Source organism: Gigantopelta aegis, chromosome 3 (genome assembly GCF_016097555.1).
Source record: "Gigantopelta aegis isolate Gae_Host chromosome 3, Gae_host_genome, whole genome shotgun sequence".
NCBI classification, from domain to species: domain Eukaryota; kingdom Metazoa; phylum Mollusca; class Gastropoda; order Neomphalida; family Peltospiridae; genus Gigantopelta; species Gigantopelta aegis.
In genome coordinates this window covers 30862879-30886177 of record NC_054701.1, presented here as the reverse complement: position 1 = coordinate 30886177, position 23299 = coordinate 30862879, and the positions used below count along the sequence as shown (strand labels likewise).

At 36.9% G+C, this 23299-nt stretch overlaps 1 protein-coding gene across 1 annotated transcript in view; it reads right to left on the bottom strand.

The window, feature by feature from the left end:
- Positions 1–17877: 17877 nt before the first annotated feature.
- The window catches only part of LOC121367877 (clathrin heavy chain-like), a 31842-nt gene continuing 26420 nt past the window's right edge, over positions 17878–23299 (bottom strand). The window contains exons 6-9 of the mRNA XM_041492317.1: positions 22417–22581; positions 21372–21488; positions 20674–20847; positions 17878–19408 (exon numbers count right to left, since the gene is read on the bottom strand). Of these exons, the coding sequence (XP_041348251.1) occupies positions 19301–19408; positions 20674–20847; positions 21372–21488; positions 22417–22581 (564 nt within the window). The 3' untranslated portion in view covers positions 17878–19300. The remainder of the gene's footprint in view (positions 19409–20673; positions 20848–21371; positions 21489–22416; positions 22582–23299) is intronic.

Below are 23299 nucleotides of genomic sequence, written 5' to 3'. Positions count from 1 at the left end.
TCTCTATTTGTAGTGCTTCGGGGTCTTCCCGAACGTGGACGATTTCGAACAGAATTCGTTGCTTGGTACCGTTGCCACAGTCGGCCAACGACACTCTGACTGACACCAAGTCTCAGAGCAACATTTCTTTGCGTATTGCCATCCTGAAGCCAAGCAATAGCCCTTCCTCAATCTTCGATAGTCAGTTGACGTCGTACCATTGTCGAATTTGGAGTGTGCACCGTACACGAACGCAAGCTCCAATTATACGGAAATTCAGCATTGGGAACATGGAATACACATGCAAAGCGTGCAAATGAAGCGCTTTGTTAAAAAGCAAGTTATGGGCACTTAGCAGACCTTTCGCTTTCGCCCTAATTTACGTGCAAATGTAAGCATGTTTTCGCCATTAGAACTAGTCGACAGTGTCAATGACAGTGGATTTTAATTCATTTATGGGTTGCTTAGACCCACTTTCGTCAAAATGGAACAATACCATGTGTGACATTATGGTCTAGCTAATATAATTGACATTCAGAAAATAATGTCGAAAATATCGTCTGACCCTTAAATTCTTTTGAGTAGTATATATATAGTAGGCCTAGAGTTTAAAGAGAGAGAGAGGTTTAATATGCTTTTCAAATAGCTGATATTGTGATTTTGTGGGAATAATAGGATATGGTTCTAGTCATCCTCAACACTTCCGTTTTTGTGTGAGTACAGATTACTAAAATGAATTCTACGGCGCGGGACTTGTTGATGTGCACCAATTAGGATCGATCTACGTCCCGGTACTCCTTAATTGCCCTTTTACCTGGTTGACGGTGTGTGCAGTCAAAAGGTAATGTCACGGTACATGCTCTTAATTTGTTTTCGCCTGTGGCGATTTTAATTGTGTTAGGGTGCCGTGTGCAATTTATTGCCTGTAGCCCAGGTGGACAACTTGTTACGTAATTCCAATATGCACTTAGTCCCGCTGTGGAGGCCATGTGGCGAGTAGTTACGTAATACCTCTGCGAGTGCGGGTTTTACAACCGCGTTTTGGCGACGATGGCGTCAATAGTCTGACGATCAGAGAGAAAATACCGAGGTAGACTATGAGATGATACGTGAGGTGCCGCTTTGTTCCCTCAGGCCAATTCTGATTTTGGAATAAATAGCTAGAATTTAGAGAGATCTAGGAGAACGATTAGGAAGGCTCCGGAGGAACGTTAGTCCGTTTGGACTTTGGTAAATATCATTTCTGCTCTGTGTATAACCTTGATGTGATTGATGTGACTTAAATATTTTAATACTGTATTATACCAATATTCTTTAGACAGTGTCTTCGGTCATCTGACGAAGTAAATCGTAGACTTATTGTTCTAACATTATATGAGTATTTGGTAATATAAAGCTTAGCCAGTCATCCTAGAAGACCCTAGGTACACTGTAGGTTATTGTCTTTATTGTGATAAGTATTAATTCTGTGTTACAAGATTACTGAAGAGTAGTTAGGGTTAATTAAAAATTAACCCGTTAGGAATAGAGCTGTAATTCCTTTATTAATTAAGTTCCCCAAGAAGCGTTCCTAAATTATCACACGTTACTGAACGAGTAGTAAGGGTTAATTATAAATTAGCTAGTACTAGAGCAGGGGGCTGATCCAATTTTGTTGGCAGTTCGCACTACCTTGTTAACTGTGGACAAGGGAGTATTAATAAATAAGAGAGTTAGAGATCGGAGGTTGCCGGCGACCGAACTAGCTAGGACGCAACTGAGCCATGCACAGAACAAAATAAAATCAGAGTTTGATAGGAAGGCTAGGAAGCAACTGAGCCATGCTCAGAGCAAAATAAAATCAGTGTTTGATAGGAAGGCTAAGAGTCGGGAATTTAAACCAGGGGATAAGGTGCTGCTGTACCTTCCCATTAAACGGGGTTCTGTGCAGAACAGGTATTTCGGGCCCTATGTTGTGCACAAACGAGTTAATGAGACAGGGTATATGATAAACACTCCTGATAGGGTTAGGAAAAGTAGGTATTGTCACATCAATTTGCTAAAAGGTTATTTTGACAGACTGCCGATAGTTCCAGAGGGACCGGTCCAAATTGAGAGACACTCAATTTCCGGTGATGACGTCAAGACTGCAGAGGTCAAGTTGGCCAACGGCCAGATTCTAGCAGACTTGAACCCCCAGCGAGCAAAGCTGACTACATTGATACAAGACAATGTTTCCATTTGTCGGGACCTTCCAACGGTTACCAATACCTTAAGCCAAGATGTGCGCTGGGAACCCAACACTACACAGATTCGACAGCATGCCTATCGGAGAAAACCTGGAAAACGTGCGACGCTGAAAAGGAAGAACACGAATTTCCATTGGTCAGGTGAATGCGAGAAGTCATTCAACCGGCTCAAGCAGAGGCGCTACTCGTCTCCCGTGATGGCAGCACCAGACTACCGAGTGCCTTTCAAGCTAGCTATGGGTGCCAGTGACGTGGGTGCTGGAGCTGTGCTGTTCCAGGAAGACGAAGACGGACTGGACCATCCTAATGAAAGCCTCCAACCAGAGAGTTTTGAGATGGAGTCTTCTTCTGCAAGAATACCCAATTACCATTGAACATATCAAGGGCACATCCAATGTAATCGCTGAGGCCCTGTCCCGAAGTTGAACGTTATGATAATGTGTTGACATTCTTTATTTCTGTTTTGTTTATATATATTTTTGTATACCAGGGACTCAGAGACTCAGTGTGATTACTGGTAGTCACCTTATTATTACATGTGTTATAAATGCCCGTATGCGTCGGTTAACGCACCCCTTTGTTTTAATGTAGTATATTTCCCTATTCCTAGAGTAGAGGAAATATCCTTTTTGAGGTGGGGGTGTGTCACGGTACATGCTCTTAATTTGTTTTCGCCTGTGGCGATTTTAATTGTGTTAGGGTGCCGTGTGCAATTTATTGCCCGTAGCCCAGGTGGACAACTTGTTACGTAATTCCAATATGCACTTAGTCCCGCTGTGGAGGCCATGTGGCGAGTAGTTACGTAATACCTCTGCGAGTGCGGGTTTTACAACCGCGTTTTGGCGACGATGGCGTCAATAGTCTGACGATCAGAGAGAAAATACCGAGGTAGACTATGAGATGATACGTGAGGTGCCGCTTTGTTCCCTCAGGCCAATTCTGATTTTGGAATAAATAGCTAGAATTTAGAGAGATCTAGGAGAACGATTAGGAAGGCTCCGGAGGAACGTTAGTCCGTTTGGACTTTGGTAAATATCATTTCTGCTCTGTGTATAACCTTGATGTGATTGATGTGACTTAAATATTTTAATACTGTATTATACCAATATTCTTTAGACAGTGTCTTCGGTCATCTGACGAAGTAAATCGTAGACTTATTGTTCTAACATTATATGAGTATTTGGTAATATAAAGCTTAGCCAGTCATCCTAGAAGACCCTAGGTACACTGTAGGTTATTGTCTTTATTGTGATAAGTATTAATTCTGTGTTACAAGATTACTGAAGAGTAGTTAGGGTTAATTAAAAATTAACCCGTTAGGAATAGAGCTGTAATTCCTTTATTAATTAAGTTCCCCAAGAAGCGTTCCTAAATTATCACACGTTACTGAACGAGTAGTAAGGGTTAATTATAAATTAACCAGTTAGGAATGGTGTTGTAATTCCTTTATTAATTAACTTCTCCTGTAAGCGTTTCTCAATTATCACACGTGCGGGTGTGGTGTAACGGTGAAGTGATTCGCATATTGTGTAACTAGACACCCAGAGATTAACTAATTAAGTGATCAGTTCTGGGTTGTTATTATTGTTGTTATTAATTTACTACTACGGCTGTACATTTGTCAGCGTAGATTAATACAGATTCCAAAGTGTATTGTGTTTTTGTTGTGTTTTCTAGAGAACTAACGTGCTATATTATATATACTTATATAAGATCGTATCTCTGATCATACCTAGAGACGAGCCATACTAGGTTTAACAGCCTGTTACAGAGAGATCTAATAGATATACAGTTAGGAGAGAGATTTTGATAATCGTGTTTTATTCGGTTACGGGAATTATAGAATCCCCGTGACAGGTAACAACGAACTAATTCTGGACCACAGCGCAGTTATTAGCACTAAGAATTCATGTCGCTGGTTATGGAAGGAAATGTTTTATTCAGCGACGCACTCAGCACATTTTATTTACGGTTATATGGCGTCAGACATATGGTTAAGGACCATACAGATAGAGAGAAGAAACCCGCTGTCGCCACTTCATAAGCTACTCTTTTCGATTAGCAGCAAGGGATCTTTTATATGCACCCTCCCACAGACAGGATAGTACATACCACGGCCTTTGTTACACTAGTTGTGGAGCACTGGCTGGAACGAGAAATAGCCCAATAGGGCCACCGACGGGGATCGATCCTAAACCGACCGCGCATCAAGTGAGCGCTTTAGTCACTGGTTATGTTCAATCTGATTAAAATTAGCTCTACTGGTCTACCAGTAGATCTAACATCATTGCGTGGACTCCCATTTCATCTATAAATAACAATTTAAATATCGATCCATTACATTTCGCCTTTTATAGCGTTATTTGGGATCATACAAATTCTAAAAATATCGGGCGAGATTATTTATGCAATAGGCGAACTTGTTGGTCTATTTCAACATTGAAAGAACAGGGGGAAAAGTGCAGTAATAAACTTTGGATTGTATACTAGTATAATTAGATTTTATGGCTATACCATCATAGTTTTTTGGGAGGTTTTCGTCTTTGAAATTAGTTTCTGGCATACTTCGTAATAATTCAACTGAATCATTTCGTATACCCTCGGCATAACCCCGATTGTTTTCAAATTGTTTTCAAATCACTGGCATGATTTTGCAAGTAAGGTTTTGATTGGTCGAATGAAAGGTCAACTCCGTAGTCAGTCTGTGTGTCTGTCTCTCTGTATCTATGTCTTTCTGTTTGTTAATTTGTATATGTTAATACAACAAACTATCCAATTTAAAAGTAGCATAACATTTTTATTCAAACTTCAGTAACACATTAATTGTTTCCATAATTCAGTTCCACGATTCATTTTGAACGCAAAACATTTTCCGTAGTTGTGAGCATATATAAAATACTACCCAGGACAGTAATCCTTTAAAACAGTAGAGACCAATAGGAGCAAAATAAAAGAAAACTGAGGAGAAAAAGAAGAAATAACAATAAAAGAAAAGAAAACACCTACAATCGCCTGCTCAATTGCTACTCTGAACAGGAATGCTATGTAGAATATAAACGCTTCTCATTTCGTTGGTAAAGAAAACACGGCTTACACTGAATTCATAATTCGGCAAACCGGTACTACACAAAATAGGATTTTCTACGTCCCGGGCCGACACCGTTTCAATGAACCCAAAGCACCTTTGTGTACTCGGCTTCCCTCGCGATACACACAATGGTTTCTATATACTGGAATGTTTATTGACAAGAATCCAATATACACGGTCGCTATGATGACATTATTGTGAACCCGGTCAATATATTGGAACCAATTCAACTGACAGAGTTTATATCAAATCAATAAAAAAAAAAAATACTTGTACGGTAATATAAGGACTGTTTCAGAAATGATCGTACACTGGGGTTAGGGGTGGGGTGGCTGTTGCGATGGAAACAAAGTCTTATTGGAGTTATGTTTGTGTATGTATGTATGTATGTATGTATGTATGTATGTAAATCAAATTAAAGGTATTTAGGAAACTTGCTTGAGAACGTTGTGTATTTGTAAACTATTGAAAATATATTAGCATATAACTGATCCTACTACTAAGTTTAAGAGAACTCCGCATACACCAATTAAAAAGACAAAAACCCCAAAAGAACCAAATTGTTTTGTTTTTTTAAATAAATTAAAAAAACCCAAAAACAAACAAACAAAGCAAACAAACAGATATTTATAGATAACACAACTTCAACTCCCCTCCTCAAAATTCCTTGTTTGTTTGTTTTGTTTAACAACACCACTAGAGAATATTATCAAACATACGGTAACTGTGACACGTAGTCTTCAGACAAAACTCGCTATATTTTTGTTCAGTGAACGACACTCTCCCACAGATGGGACAACACATACCACGGTGTTTTAAAGATTGGGCCTTGGAAGGAAGGAAGGAAGGAAATGTTTTATTTAACGACACACACTCAACACATTTTATTTACGGTTATATGACGTCAGACATAATATGGTTTTCGACCACACATATATTAAGAGAGGAAACCCACTGTCGCCACTTCATGCGCTACTCTGTTAGATTATCATGTCATGTGTCATGTCATAGGGTTTAACGTGCACATTCAGAGCAAGCTGTTGTAGCGCACGCCTGTCGTGGGCGCAAGTGCTTGCGGAGCAAGCTCTGTCGTCCAAGACAGAAGTTAGATTATCAGCAAAGGTTCTTTTATATGTTCCATTCCACAGAAAGGACAGTACATGCCACGGCCTTTGCTACACCAGCTGTGTAGCACTGGCTGGAACGAGAAATAGCCCAATGGGCCCATCGACGGGAATCGATCCTAGGTCGATCGCGTTGGGTCTTGGATGCGTCACTGGGCTAGTGTTGTAATTTCTAAATCTGTGCGGTTTTCAAGTTAACTGAATGTGTTCGAGTGACATCTGTTAGTGGATATAGACAGAGAAGATCGTCTTGGTTTCTATACTAACTGAATGTGTTCGAGTGACATCTGTTAGTGGATATAGACAGAGAAGATCGTCTTGGTTTCTATACTAACTGAATGTGTTCGAGTGACATCTGTTAGTGGATATAGACAGAGAAGATCGTTTTGGTTTCTATACTAACTGAATGTGTTCGAGTGACATCTGTTAGTGGATATAGACAGAGAAGATCGTCTTGGTTTCTATACTAACTGAATGTGTTCGAGTGACATCTGTTAGTGGATATAAACAGAGAAGATCGTCTTGGTTTCTATACTAACTGAATGTGTTCGAGTGACATCTGTTAGTGGATATAAACAGAGAAGATCGTCTTGGTTTCTATACTCCTAGTGGGGCGGGACGTAGCTCAGTGGTACAGCGCTCGCCCGATGCGCAATCGATCTAGGATCGATTCCCGTCGGTGAGCTCATTGGGCTATTTCTCGTTCCAGCCAGTGCCCCACAACTGGTGTAACAAAGGCCGTGGTATGTACTACACTGTCTGTAGGATGGTGCATATAAAAGATCCCTTGCTGCTAATCGAAAAGAGTAGCACATGATTTGGTGACAGAGGATTTCTTCTCAGTATATGTGTGGTCCGACCATATGTCCGACGCCATATAACCGTAAATAAAATGTGTTGACTGCGTCTTTAAATAAAACATATCCTTTGTATACTCGTAGTAGGCCTATACATTAATTATACCTTTGTTAAAATGCTAAGCAAATCGATAACCGCATTAGATAAGTACTTATAAAACTTATATAATAGGCATAGTTAATATGTCTTATGGGAACGGGGTGGGGGTGGTTAATATTATAGGCGTACGAACTCCCATTTTGGTATGTGTGTGTTTGTGGGGGGAGGCTGGCTTTTGCCCGAATTAAACAACTGTCCGAAGCTGGATCAAAACATTTATTCATACTAGCATTACTGTCAAACAGCTATATAGGCTTGTAACCGAATCACTGCGCATTTTCATATGGATTACAACTACATTTGTGGGTAGAATGGTGGATATACACAGTGAAAAGGTTTCAGGCAAGCTCTCTATCGTCTTTACCCGAATTTAAAGATTTACTCCAGCATTGGTGAGGTTGCAGTTGCCTCCTACACCCCCCCCCCCTCCCCCACACCCCCACCCCCACCACCCGCCCTTATGGTACGTTTATGGTGGTTATGCATATATTTGTAGATCTTACATCTCATTCAAGTCTTTGGTATGTATGCATTGAACAATTTTGATTTTAATCTTTGAGACATAACATTCGATGTTCCCATACCAGCGGTCAACCATCCAGTTGAAATACAGAGGACAACATTAACGTTGCTTTTAAAACTGTGGTACAGTTGTATCTGGTTATCTAATTTTCTGCTTTGATCGATTTCCTTTTACTTAATGTTCGTGATTATATCCAAATACTTTTCAAATACGCTATCCTTGGTACAGAATTCAGCGATGTGAAGTACCTTTGCAGGACATAGTTTTATAGTTAGTGAAGGAGGGAAACAGACAGGCAGGCAGGCAGACAGACAGACAGACAGGCAGGCAGATAGAGGTAGCTAGACAGACATGGCAGCAGGCATTTAAAGAAATTCATAGCAAAATCCTTCAGTCGCCCACCATTAGTCTTGTCCTGTACACCCATTAAACCTGATGACTTATCCACTTTACCATTAATGAGACCGATGTGCAAATATTGACATAGATTTCATAATGTATGTAGGCTACCAGAGCACACAGATTCATATGCACAACAATTGGTGTTTTGACTTTGTTACACTGTCGCTAGGCACTTTTCATTAGATCACATTAAAACCTCCACTAACAATGTGCTCTGTGTACGTTGTACTGGAAGATCTACGTAATGGACAGGTAAATCATATACCTATATAGGAAATCTTTTTAAACGGGGTTTTTTTTCCACCATAGAAACCATATAAGAAAGGCTATGTATTGTAAACATTGTGCATACTATTTAAATGTAGAGCACATTTATTTATTAATAATCGGCTGTAGGGTGACAAACATTTTGTAACTTTGGCATATAGTTTTAGAGAGGAAACCCGCTACATATTGTTTCATTAGGAGCAAGGGGTGTTTTGTATGCACCATCCCACAGACAGGATAACACATACCACTGCCTTTGATTAACTGATATCCGTGCACTGGATGGGCCCACCGACGAAGAAATATATTTTCCTTGTAACTGTCTCTTGTATTCTCAAATAATGACTCACTAGTACATGTATATGCTAAAGTATTGGTTACATAGACTACGAGGCCAAACAAACTTTAAAAACATCAAAGTGTAATATTATTAAACGAATGCAACAGTCGAAAAACTAACTTTATTTGCTACCAGTGTACTGCAGTCAATTCAGTCTTATGCGTCAGTATATTGCAGTCACATGGTCACAAATGCTTAGTGGGTGAAAATTAAACAAAATGACATAAAGGATGAAAATTCAAAATGGATCAAACAGCAAACTAGGCATATGTAACACCATGAAAACCCGCAGCAGTTATGAAGATATACGAATACCGCATTAGATATGTGGTTTTCAGGAGCGTCGGAAACAATTAAACGTTGGTACGGCCATGAAAGTAATGTTTATGATGAGATCTATACTATGCGAGTGACATAGAAGAGAAAAAAACACGTTCCTGGCCCAAAACCGGTCGTACCGCTTCCAACGCCCCTGTTGTTGTTTTGTTTGTTGGTTTTTGAGGGGTTCGTGGTGGGGTTTTTTTTTTTTTTGTGGGTTTTTTTTTTTGGGGGGGGGGGCGGGGGGGCGAGGGGGGCGAGGGGAGGGGCGTACAATCTCGTAGCCTATGCCCTGTCAATAAAACCGCAGAACTTGCCAATAATAGTGCATGCCAAATATAGGAGGGGCAGAGTTGTGATATGATGTGACATGACCTGTACTGTAGGGGTGCTGTTGAGTTGTTCCTTTTATAACATTTGATTGTGCATGAAATAACTGTATGCATATTTGCAATAACATGGTTTTATAAATTTCATATTTATAACTAAAAACAAAACAGCATATTATTACATTTTTAGCATATTAATAGTTAAAGTTTGTTTTGTTTAACGACACCACTGGAGCACATTGATTAATTAAAGTTTGTTTTATTTAACAATACCGCTGGAGCACATAGATTAATTAATCATTGGCTATTGGATGTTAACATTTGATAATTCTGACTTGTAGTCATCAGAGGAAACCTGCTACATTTTTCCTAATGCAGCAAGGACTCTTTTATATGCACTTTTCCACAGACAGGAAAGCACATATCACGGCATTTGTCCAATTGTGGTGCACTAGTTGCAGGGCCGTATCCTCCGGGGGCATAGGGGGGTGTTCAGTTACCCCCCGAGAATCTCACTCTTTTTTTCTTTTTGTTACTCAAGAAAATAGCATACACATCTGTTTAATTTGTATAGTGTTTCATTTGTTTATAAAAAGTAGTGCCCCCCCCCCCCCCCGATTTTGATCAGGGTATGGCCCCGAGTTGGAACGGAAAAAAATCCAATCAGCTCAATGGATCCACCAACGTGATTCGCGGCCATCGGGTGATGTGCATCTCAGTGGCAAAACACTCATATTACATCTCATGCACCATGGGTCGTAGGATCGATTCCCTTCAGTGAGGTGAATTTGCAGAGCTATTAAAGCAAGCTGTTGTCGAGCTTGTCAACTCATGTATTTAGTTAAAAGCGTTGAGGATGGAGGCAAGGCATTGTAGATAATTACAATTTATTTATTTTTAATTTAAAAAAAAATAAAAATAATAATCCCAGGTCATTACATTGTATCGATATATATTTAAACAGACACACATTTAACACAAGTGGCTCTAATTTGATTTTTCTTGTTCCAACCAGTGTCCCCACGACTGGTATATTAAAGGCTGTGTATAGCCAATGGTTAATTAATCAATGCGCTCTGAGGGTGTTGCTAAACAAAACAAATACGTTTGTTGGTAAATAGCAAAGCAAGCTGCTGCCAAGCATACCGACTCAAGCCAGAAAACATTGAGGGTGGAAATCCCCCACACCCACCCTTTTCAGTTCATGAACGGATATAAATGTATACACAAACACTCAGTCTTTCTTGTCTTTTGTGCTTTAAGCTTTACTAGGCATACTGTGACAGCGGCAGAACGGCCTCGGTGGTGTCGTGGTTAAGCCATCGGACATAAGGCTGGTAGGTACCGGCTCCCACCGAGAGGGCGTTGTAACAACTCAGTGGATAGGTGTAAGACCACTACACCCACTTCTTTCTCATTAACCACTAACAACCAACTCACTATCCTGGACAGACAGCCTAGATAGCCGAAGTGTGTGCCCTGGACAGCGTGTTTGAACCTTAATTCGATATAAGCACGGAAATAAGTTGAAATGAATGAATGACAGCAGGCAAGCAGTACCGGTACTAGTTTTTGGGAGGGGTTTAGCTGTGGTACAGTACCCACTAATGAGCTAGACATAACATCATTCTCCATGGACCCATTGGGATTTCCCCCTCCCATCCAATGCTCCGTAACTGGTATATGTCAAAGGCTGTGGTACATGTATGTAATGTCGGTCTATGGGAAAGGCATATAAAAGATATATTTCTACTAATGAAAAAAGTAACCGTTTTTTTTCTTCTGAAAACTATGTGTAAGAATTGCCCAATGCCCGACATCCAATAGCTGATGATTAATTAATCAATGTCCTCTAGTGGTGTCATTAACAAAACAACCACTTTAATTGTAACTTTACCTGTAGTTCAGTGGTAAAACAATGTTACACTGCAACGAGTCAAAGAATCAAAACACCCCCAACTAGTTATCATGGTATGTGCTGTCCTGGATATAAAAAATATCACTTGTATTCACCAGCAGCTTGGTGATGGCTGCAGATTCCTGTCACTCTCAAACCAGGGGGGGGGGGGGGGGGGGGGGGGGGGGGAAGGCATTTAGCTCAGTTGGCCGAGTGCTCGCCTGAGGTGCTTGCATTGCAGGATAGAACAAACTCGGTGGATCCATTTAACAGATTGGGGTTTTTTCATTCCAACCAGTGCACCACATCTGGTCAAAGGCCATGGTATGTGTGTGGGAAAGTGCATATAAAAGATCCCTTGCTGCTACTGAAAAAATGTAGCAGGTTTCCTCTGATGACTATGTGTCAGAATTACCAAATGTTTGACATCCAATAGGCGGTGATTAATTAATCAATGTGTTTTAGTGGTGTCGTTAAGGAAGAACAAACTTTAACTTTAACTCTAACCATGTGTTTGAATTAATCACATTTTCCAGACACCAAATGGTCAAAGTTTAAAGTGTGCTGAGGTGACTATAAGTACTCCTTTTAATTCTTTCCAGTGCACACAAAAGAAATCAAAGAGACATTTGTTCTGTTAGTTTATTACAAAAACAACTATAACTATTTAAGTTATTAACAAACGTTTCTTCCCTAAAATAAATAACATTTAACAAGCACATTTAATAACATAATATATATGTATATATAATACAGCACTTGCCGGAAGCATAGTTTTGATTGACTTGTACACTCAAAAGAGTGGAAACCACACAGTGACCATACAATGACAGAAATAAACACATGTAAATAAAATAAATATTAGAAATCTATAATATACTCTATAAGACACAATTATACACTCACATGTATAAAGTATGAACAGAAACAAAGAATACTCTAAGCTATGAAACACGTTTATACATACATGTGTATCTATAATTATGTATGTACATTGGGGATAAAAGAAAGTTTACTTCAACTGTTGATTTTTTTTTTTATAGACATCCCAGATCTGGTGTAAAAATTCTTAAAATTCCGGGATATTGAGGATTTCGAGCAGTGCAAATGAAACATGCATATTATATCATATCATCATCATCATCACCATCATCAATGTCACCACAATCATCATCATCACCAATATCACTGTCACCACAATCATCATCATCATCATCATCGTTTCACATGGGATTTTATTCAAATATTTCTTTCCCACTGGAGTTAAAGACACAATATTTTAGAGCTTAAAGCCATTGAAATAGACAGTTGATTAATCTATACTTAACCAAAAATAAAGCGTGAATATTCATATAGTTTTCTTTAATTTATTTGAAATTATACAGTCTGAATCTCATCAGGGTTTTTTAGTCTATTAAAGTTATCAATGTCTTGTGATCATCTTAGGCCCATCTTGACCGTCTATTTAACAAATTAATTTTATCTTGAAAAATGTATACAGTAGAATCCCATTGTGTCGAAATTGGAAGGGTTGATTACACTGCGACACTCGAATACAAACTGAAGTTTCGGTTACACTTACACATTGTTGACACGAATGGTTAGGTTGAACTACCCGATGGGTTAAATACTTTCTCGAGCACCGACGGGGTTCGAGCTAACGGGATTCAACTGTATGTTAAAATATTTGTGTATCTTTTATTGTTTGGTGACGTCCCGGTTACACTTACATGTTGTTGACACGAATGGTTAGGTTGAACTATCCAGTGGGTCGAATACTTTCTCAAGCACCGACGGGGTTCGAGCTAATGGGATTCAACTCTATGTTAAAATATTTGTTCTCTTTTATTGTCTGGTATACTCACATGTAATGTTACATTCTGGGTAACAAGATCTATCAAAATGTTTGAAATATAAAGCATTATATTAATAAATTAATTTTGCAGTTGGAAAAAAACATTGAAGAAAACATTGTCACCTAAACTGTTTAGTGAAGGCAAAAAAGGCAAAATTTCAAACTGAAATGCCTTGAATAGACAGAACTTTATATTCTAAACAAGAAAATACATATGCAATTAATGTTAAAATGGCTATGTGTGCTGGATAGTCCCTTTAATGGGAAGAGAAAGAAAATGTCCATCGGATGTTCATGATTAGCCAACCCTACCGGTCAGTTGAAGTCAGACTATGTAAACAAAAAATGTATATTTTCCTAGAAAATGAATAAAAAGGAAAATGGCTTTGTAAATGAAATTAAATGACAAATCATTCAAATATTTGAAAAAACAAATTCACAGAAAAACACTCAAACAAAAACAAACAAACACCAAACCTGCCCAAAACACTGATGAATGAGTGATGTTAGTACATGTGTATTTGTTAATTCTAACACTGCTTCAGTTACAATGGCAAACATAAAGCAAACAAATTTATTAATTAGTACAGATACAATGTACATGCTGGAAAGGCAAAGTCATTCCTAATAATATTATAATGTAGGAGTGTGTTAGAATGCCATATTGGTAATTAGTTCACAAACAGCCAGTTATGAGGTTTCCTTTGTGGTTTCCTTTTTCTACATCTGGGCCCGGTAACATAAAGCACTCTTAACACTTACATCAGACGTACACCATACATAATGTGTGCCGTATGTCCGACGTAAGTGTTACGAGTGCTTTATGTTACCGGGCCCTGAAGCTTAACTGATACCCGGTACTAATCAACACTGAGATCTGTGGTAACTATAAACATCTTCATATAAACATCAATGGAGAGAAATCATATTAAATATTTATACAGCAAAATCATAAATACATGTAAGCAGGATGTTTTATTATTAATGTGTTGAAAAAATTACACACAACACTAAATCTACACATGATATACTAGTACTATGACAACACTATTGTAATAATAATAATATCACCAGCAAATCAAAACATAATAATGCATTATACAGTAAAACGTGTCTAAACCAGACCCTGAAGTGATTCCGAATTATTTAAATTCTAAAACATGACCCCTCTAAACATCAGTCCGGATCCTGTCTAAATCAGATAGATATTAAGTCCCCGGGGTGATCCAGTTTAGACAGGTTTCACTGTATATATATTTTTAATCTCATCACTTTGACTTATACACCAAATATAGTACACATTTTAAATAACAGGTGCTTAGGATGTCTTAAACAGGCACATATGTAGGATTTTGAGATGGGGAGGGCATCACATATTTTATAAAGTTGATCTACAATAAAACATTTTTCAAATGAAATCTTTGTTTTGTTTTGCTAAAAGTGGACCTAACAAAGTGTTTAAAGTTGCATGTGGTGTGAATATGCACCTTCCCATTCTACAGGGTGTATACCATCAAATCAAATCCCATAGACAACAATAATAATATATGTGGCTAATAGAACTCCTACCTGCATCAAATCAAATCCCATAGACAACAATAATAATATATGTGGCTAATAGAACTCCTACCTGCAGCATATCAATCAACATAAACACCAGATATACCACTCCTTACCATTTAAGTGAATTAGAAAAAATGGGGTCAAGGTGCTCATTTCAAAGATAACGGGTAGCATCTATGACTACCCTAGTTCCACAAAACATTTGAGTACTTTTTTTAGATACCCCATATATGTTTCAAGCATAAGGCTAATTGATACAGTGGTACTAGATGAAATAAAATTGCATACATTTTTCACCCAGGTTTTTTTTACAACCAACACACTTACATTTATCACCAATCACAGGACTAGAAGTATTAACTGCTCTATTAAAAATTAGCGGTACCTCGAAAATTTACCCAGCCAGAAGTTATTTGATTTAGTACTACCTGCAGGCTATGGGCCTGCTAAAATGTTGGTTTTATAAAACCTACATTCCATGATTATAGCAGTATATTTTGTTCAGTCAACATTTTATTTTTGTTATTTGAAAAAAAAAAGAGTATTATACAACCTTTTCATTATAAAATGGAAGAACTATACAAGGAAAGGTATAAAAATCGATAGTACACTCTCAGTAGAAGAAAATTTAAATTATAAATTTACAAGAAAAATTAGGGTCGAGTTGGCAATAAACAAAGCCAATCACATTTACCATTTAAGGTTAGGGCATGTCCACCATGGTCACTGGCAAGGCCTCTGACTTTGCCAGAGAATGAGTCCAAGCTATTATCTTTAAGTAATGGAAATTTAGGTAGCTAGCAGTTATGAATAAAACAGCTGTTTATATTGAAAACAATTCAAGAAAAAAAAAAGGTGGTGGGGTAGCAATTTTGACTGAAAGTAAATGTTTTGAGATACTTTTTATCAGTCAGTTAGTTTACAGCACATAATTTTGTATTTAATGTTGACCTTAGAATAACTGTTACGTATACAAATTTGTACATGTTAAAACAGAGATTCATTTAACCTGTGTTATGATTTTATTTTATTTTTGTGACCAATATTCAACCAGGAAAAATAACTAATAATGATTAAAAAGCACGACCTAACATAAAAATGTTCAAATCACCACAACATAGTAGGCCTATAGAAATTAAAATAATCATGTTTCCCACTTTGTAAATTCTTTTAAGTAGTAAAGGGTATGTTCATTTGAAATCACTATTATACCAGGTACATGCAAATGCAATTCTTAATATGACATAGTACATGTATATCCCATAATAGTAATGCTCTTATTAATCAAGTGTGTCAAGCATTAATCACTTACGTAACCTATGTGACCAATTAATCAAGACCAAGTTTCATAATCAAGTAAAACTAAGTAGTTAAAAAACCCTCTAACACTTCATTTAAAGATAGTAACACAAAATTTAAATATGGCAACAAAATACATATTTAGGGCCATTCAACAATTATGTAATGCAAAATTTGGCATTTTTAATGCACACGTCAGCCCCCCCACCCCCCCCCCCTCCATATATCATTTTGTAAGGTTAAGACCACTACCCACTCTAAAATTACGTAATGACTGGCAATACCCCAACTGGCATTTACATGGGGAAATAAAACTGTAAGAAACAAACATTTTCTTACAGTAACTTTAACTGACAAAAGGTTGATATTTAATAAAAAAAATGTCACATAATATTTGTTTATTATATTATACTTTTCTATTACAGAAAGAAAAGAAAAGAAAAACAACAAAAAACAAAAACAAAATAACCATATCTTCAAAGCAAATGACATAAGACAGCAGTCAGACTTATGTTCCCAACATTTAATTATTCATTGATGCAAGTTGGTAGACAAGAAAATTTAAATGAAAACATTATCACATACTAACGGTATAATAATTCTACATGTTGCATCACAAGTTAGTTTCCATATTAGGATATTACAGAAATTATCACATGGGGATGGGTGGTCTGCATAATTTTTCTTTTTTATGTAAAGTAGGATGGTAGCCTTTGTTTTAATTAATGCAATTATAATCCACCCCCACCCCACCTACCCCTCCCCCAAAATAAAGAATTAGAAAATTAAGCAACTTATGATGGACCAAATATATTTTTAATTGCAATTCTAATGATATAGATGTCTGTGATGTTTTGACACAGGCATGTGTGTGTGATATGTTATTGATATTGTTAAAATAAACTGACACACAGCTGAAAAGGTTATTTATGAAAATTAAAAAACTTAAATTGCTTAAAATTTTATTTATGGGGAGTATACTTGTAAAGCCAAAGTAAAAAAACCTAATATTTCATTTTGAAAGAAGTTAGAATGTGCAAACACTTCCTTCGTTTATTTGTATAATATGATAATGTTTGTAACAGCTGTTACATGTAGGTTAACAGGTTACATAAATTAAATTTTGTATATTCTACATCTTATTCAGTTACTGAAATAAATCATTTGGATACTTGTTGTCAGCTTAGTCTGATTAACATTTTGCATATACAAAGTTTCCTTACGATTTATTTTTACCTAGATGGATTAGCACTTTTTGGGGGGGAAAGGGGGAAAAGAAGTGGGATAGACAGAAAGATAAAGAGAGAGAATTGGTGAAGGATAAGAAAGGAAGAAAATAAGAAGGTAAGAGAGGAGTGTGAAGGAATGAGAAAAGTACCATGGGATATAGGGAGTAAAGTGGGAGGAGGGAGAAGTGTGTCTTAACTGATATTTTGTCACTTTTAGAGACCCGTTATTCTCAGATACAAGATAGACTCCATCATAAGTGGTCATGTGGGATAGAAAAAGTACACCCTCGGTGGTGAAAATTTCGATCTGGGACGAGGCTTGCCATCTTTTTCTCCCATCCATTCAATAAATAAACCATTATTTTACACGAATAAACAAAGATGGCTGAAAAAGTAACTTGTTTATTTGACCGTTTTATCTTAAATAAACTACACTATCATATTTGCCGTATCTGTTTCATGTGTTAAATATAATTTAACACTACAAATTAACAAGATAGGTTTTATAATGAAGGTTTTAATAACAAAATATTAATCTAAAACTAACCAACTCACATTGATATGTCATATATTACCAACGCTGTAATACTCCCCCATGTTAAATTCAATGATGTCATAGCCCAAGACAGATTTACTCCACATTGGCTGACATCATGGAAAAGGTCTGTCTTGCATGGCTAGAGATGGGAGAAATTACCATATGTCCCATTAACATTTGGCATTTTTAGCACAAAGATTATGTGATTAATATTTTTTAATTGTTACCCACAAAATACCTACATGTATTAACTGCAGCTTCCATGAAATAATAACTATCAACATGCAATAATGCATTTATCAAATCAAAGGCAAAGATATACTTAAGCATTCACAACATGAGGATATCATCATCTATTAGGTTTATCCTATCCGCATCCTATCAATTAAAAGGTTTACTTTGAAAGAATTTTGTCAATGAAAATAATATCAACACTTATTGGGTTTATACTGTCAGTATCCTGGTAATGAAAGGATATAAATATCTTTACGGTTTATCCTGTCATTTACAGGATATCAAAATATTTAGGTCTAATATTGAAAAGTATTAAAATATTTACCTTCTTTGATAGAACATTTTGAAAAATAAAAACATTTTTATTTTCCTTAGAAATGTAGGCAAAGTGAAGGTGTAGGCCTTGAAGTGTTAAATTACATTAAATTTAATAATTGCATTCTATTATATAGTGACATAATTATGTTCACACATACGCAAATATCCCTGGCACATATAATCAGTTCTTGCTTATAGTGGCTACCAGCAATTACTGCAGGTAATCAACGAGGTGTATTCACATATGTTTGCGACTTATTAGTTAGAATTCTACTTTGTAATAGGTATTTCATCTCCTGTACTTTCGTGATCACCTGTTTTAGATTTTCAAAACAACAACATAATCCGTATATTTGAAACTGCATGATTTCGCGAATGGATGAGAACGTGTTCTTGTAACACCACCAGTCGAGGTAGTGTGTGGTTTGAGAACGGGAACACATTCCCGAACATGTTTTCACTTCTTTGAAACGTTTAGGAACACGTTCCCTGCACCAGGACAGTTTCGAATACATCGTATAAATCACTAATAATTATCTTTTTCAAAACACCAACTCATGGTTTTAGAGTGAAAAAGTCATAAACGTTTAAAAAGCCTACAGCTCTCTGACTAGATAGAACACAACTGCCTTAAGATACTGGCTGCATCATGCTAATATACCAATGTTCTGCCAAGCAGCTAGAACTATTCACCCTGTAAACTTGTATATAATAGTAATAAGAAGTAAGCAGCATCTGCCATTAGGTCTGGCATGGCCAGATGCATTTGCTGATAATTCTCGAACACCATAAAGATACTGTTTTCTCCAGTACTAACTGTTCAGTATTGCCTTCTCTAAGCGCGTCACTTGACTGGACAACTTTGCTGTATCACGGAGGTTTGAGAGGAGATTGTCCTTTCTGAGATCGACAGAGATCACCTGTAAGACAGCAGGATGAAGTGTTAAAAAGACAATACATGTACACTGCTATTAAGGTTCTATCATATACTAGTATAAGGAAGAAGGAAGACATTTTTATTGAATGACACACACAACACATTTTACTCTAGTTATGTTGCGTTGGACGTATCGGTAAAGATCAGATGAGAGAGAAATTTGCTGCTACCACACCAAGGGCTACTCTTTCCCACAGACAGGATAGTACATTTGTTACATTAGTGGTGGAGCACTGGCTGCAATGAAAAAGACTGACTGCATATCACCGGCCTCGGTGGCATCGTGGTTAAGCCATTGGTCATAAGGCTGGTAGGTACTGGGTTCGCAGCCCGGTATCGGTTACTCCCTTTTCTGGACAGACAGCCCAGATAGCTGAGATGTGTGCCCAGGACAGCATGCTTGAACCTTAATTGGATATAAGCAGGAAAATAAGTAAAAATAAAAAATTGCATATCGCTGGCATCCCAATGCTATAATAATACAACAAATTTATATAATATTAAATATAATCTGGATGGAAAAGTGCTCCTTTTTTTTACTGATATGGAGACAAAACAGTAAACACATGACGCTGCTATTTCGTATGCAAATGTGATCCTTGCTAGATATTATATTCACTTTAAAACAATCACAAGCTCTTGATATTTAAACAACAAACAATCATAAATATGAAAATAAATATTGTAGATATTTACTTAAATGGACCCACACTCAGCATTTAGGTTGTCAACCTATGCTGATATTCAGGACGTTATTTCATTACAAGGGAAAGAAAAAACAATTGCATATCAGATGTCTGTTTTTTAAATTATAAAATATATTTCTAATCTTAAATTTGAAGCTGTTTTAAATTGCTCTCCTCATTTGAAATTTATTGACTGGAATTGTTGGAAGGAGCAATGGATTGACCTAATAACAGCATGTAATCTTTGATACAGACGTTGTCATATATACAGGACAGCACATATTGCATATTTCAGTATACAGTGAAACCCATCATAACCAGAATCTCTGTAAACAAAAATCTTCATCCAAAACCGTTGTGTTTCATGGTCCCTTTTTATATCAGTTCTTAAAACTGGACTTTTTCAAGGAGACCACTTGTAGGATTGGGAAATATTTCCATCAGTCTATTAGTCAATTACATCCAGTCTGACATCCAAAAGCTGTGCATGATAATATTTAGAAACATGTGTTACACAACATTTACAGAAAACTGTATCCCCATATTAATTATAAACATGTACCTGCCCACTTCGGGTGATTCCTAAAATACTCTGTGTTTTAGTGTTAAGGGTTACTGCAAAGATGATGTCCATGATAATCCGTGTACAGGAGAGGCAGACGGCAGTTTCCATGTCACAGATGTACAGATAACTGTATTTGGTGATCATAAACAACAGGCCATATTTGCTAGACACCTGTAATAAACAAACATACAATGTATAACAAAATCTGATAAACAGCAGGCATATTTCATTGGTGGCTTTTGTGTATTTTTATTCCTTTAAAAAATATATATATATATTCATGGTCTTGCAAACATATTAAGAAGATGAAGAGAAAATAGGACTAAAAACATGAAACTTAACTTAAATAAAAGTAGGAATTATTAAAATTCATATTAAACTTTTTTTTAGGAGCCGATTTCTGCAATCTGGTTTATGAGCTACAAAGTTTAAATCAATTTTACTTCGTACTTTGTATTCCCAATAACGAGTAAAAATGTTATTCCTATTTTTCTCTCATAAGTGTTACTTAGTGTCTTACAAAATATTACAATATGCTTAACACTCCAAACTTTATTGAATAACAAGGATGACATCATTATGCATACATGAACATAAACCCAATAAGTAACAGTCTTCAATCTGATGGCACAGATTGCATTATCCAGACTGGTTAATTAAACTCTCTACCTGCTGACAATGAACAATCTAAATACCTGGAGGGAGATGGGAAAATCGTATTTGTCGTAGTCATCTCGGAACTGTACGTGATCGTAACTACTCCTTGGAGCAAAGTTCCCCTTGTGGTATGGACGCAATTCTATCACATGGACCTAAACATCAAGACAAATAATTAGAGAAAAACATAAGGATAACGAATTTGTTCCTACAATGTTCAATGCAGCGGTAAAGGAAAGAAATATATGTTTAAAAACACCGTAGAACATTTAAAATTATGGCTGATTAGATGCAACATATGGTTATTTTTAAACTTGTATTTATCTAACCTCTTTCCACACTAGTTACTTGTACCGAAAAGCAGCAAGGTCTTTTTTATATGCACTTATACATAGACAGGACAGTACATACCATGAGTTTGTTTTGTTTAACAACACAACTGAAGAACATTGATTTATTAATCATTGCCTATTGGATGTGAAACATTTGGGATCTTTTATATGTATTTTCTCACAAGCAAGACAGCCTTTGATATACCAAGGGTGGGGCACTGGTTCAGATGTGATATAAAAAACAAAACAGTCAGAGCATAGGTCCAATGAGGGGGCTTGATCCTACTACCCAAGCACCTCAGTTGATTGCTCCTTTGTCTTATACCAAGAGAGACAAGGACATATGGAGAGTAAAATCAGATTTCAATAGGACTGAAAATTAGAATTCCACAGAATTAAATGTCTTACCAATTCTAAAAAAACACAATTCTGTGCACTGTGATGAACAACCATAAATGCAACTATGAACCAAGTTTCAATAACCTAGGACTTATAGCCTGTGAGAAACTGATCTAAACATAAAACTTTTTTTAACACAAAGGTTGACAACATCAGAAAAGTAATACCTATATCTCGCATCTTTACTCCATAAAGCTGAGACAAAAACCAAGCATGTTTTTTATCATGTATTTCATTATCAACAAAATAAAAACAAAAACAAAAATTTGTTTAACAAAACCTCAGCATTGTCTAACATAGTTATTTTGACACTTAGTTGTAAAGATAGAGAGAAATTTGCTATCATGAAGACCTTTCCATGGTCTTGACTGTCTCTGGACCCCACACAGAAGGTTGTCGATGGGTAGAGGTTGTCGCAGAATTTGTACAGGGCAAAGCAAACAGCGTGAGAGTTGATACACTGTGTTATTTCTTCGTCCACACTGTACAGCTGAGTGATTCCTGAGATCCGGTCTTCCTGAAAAATGTAAGACATGTATCAAGATTTTCATCTCAAATAATGGAAAGCAAAGGAATGTCTGCTTAATGATACCCCAGCAGTTTTTTAAACCAAAGCTATTACATGTCCAATGTATGGTAATGGCAACACTTGCTTCATCAAGACTGAGAGAAAAAATACACTGCTGCCACATAAGATACTAAAATAAGGCATATATGTTAATAACACTGCAACATATTAGAAAGGGACTGAAAATTGAACAGCTTCTTGAGGCATTGTTCAATCAGTGGCTGTTGAATGCAAGTCCAAATCTGGCTAACGAGGCCACCATACTATTCTCTCAAATGGTATAAAACAGGATACACTGACCTGTAATAAGTAGCCACCTGTTAAGAGGAAACTTTTTATTACTTCTTTACCTGAGTTATGTTTAGGAGGGCAAGCAATTGCAGTCCTATGCTAGAGTGGATGGGTCATCTCCTAGAGTGGATGGGTCATATGCTAGAGTGGATGGGTCATATGCTAGAGTGGATGGGTCATATGCTAGAGTGGATCCGTGGGTCATATGCTAGAGTGGATCCGTGGGTCATATGCTAGAGTGGATGGGTCATATGCTAGAGTGGATGGGTCATATGCTAAAGTGGATGTGTCATATGCTAGAATCAGGGGTGGGAATTGGTGAACTGTAAAAAAGAGGAAATCTAGAGGGGTCCCGGAAATTCTTGAAATCCTAGGT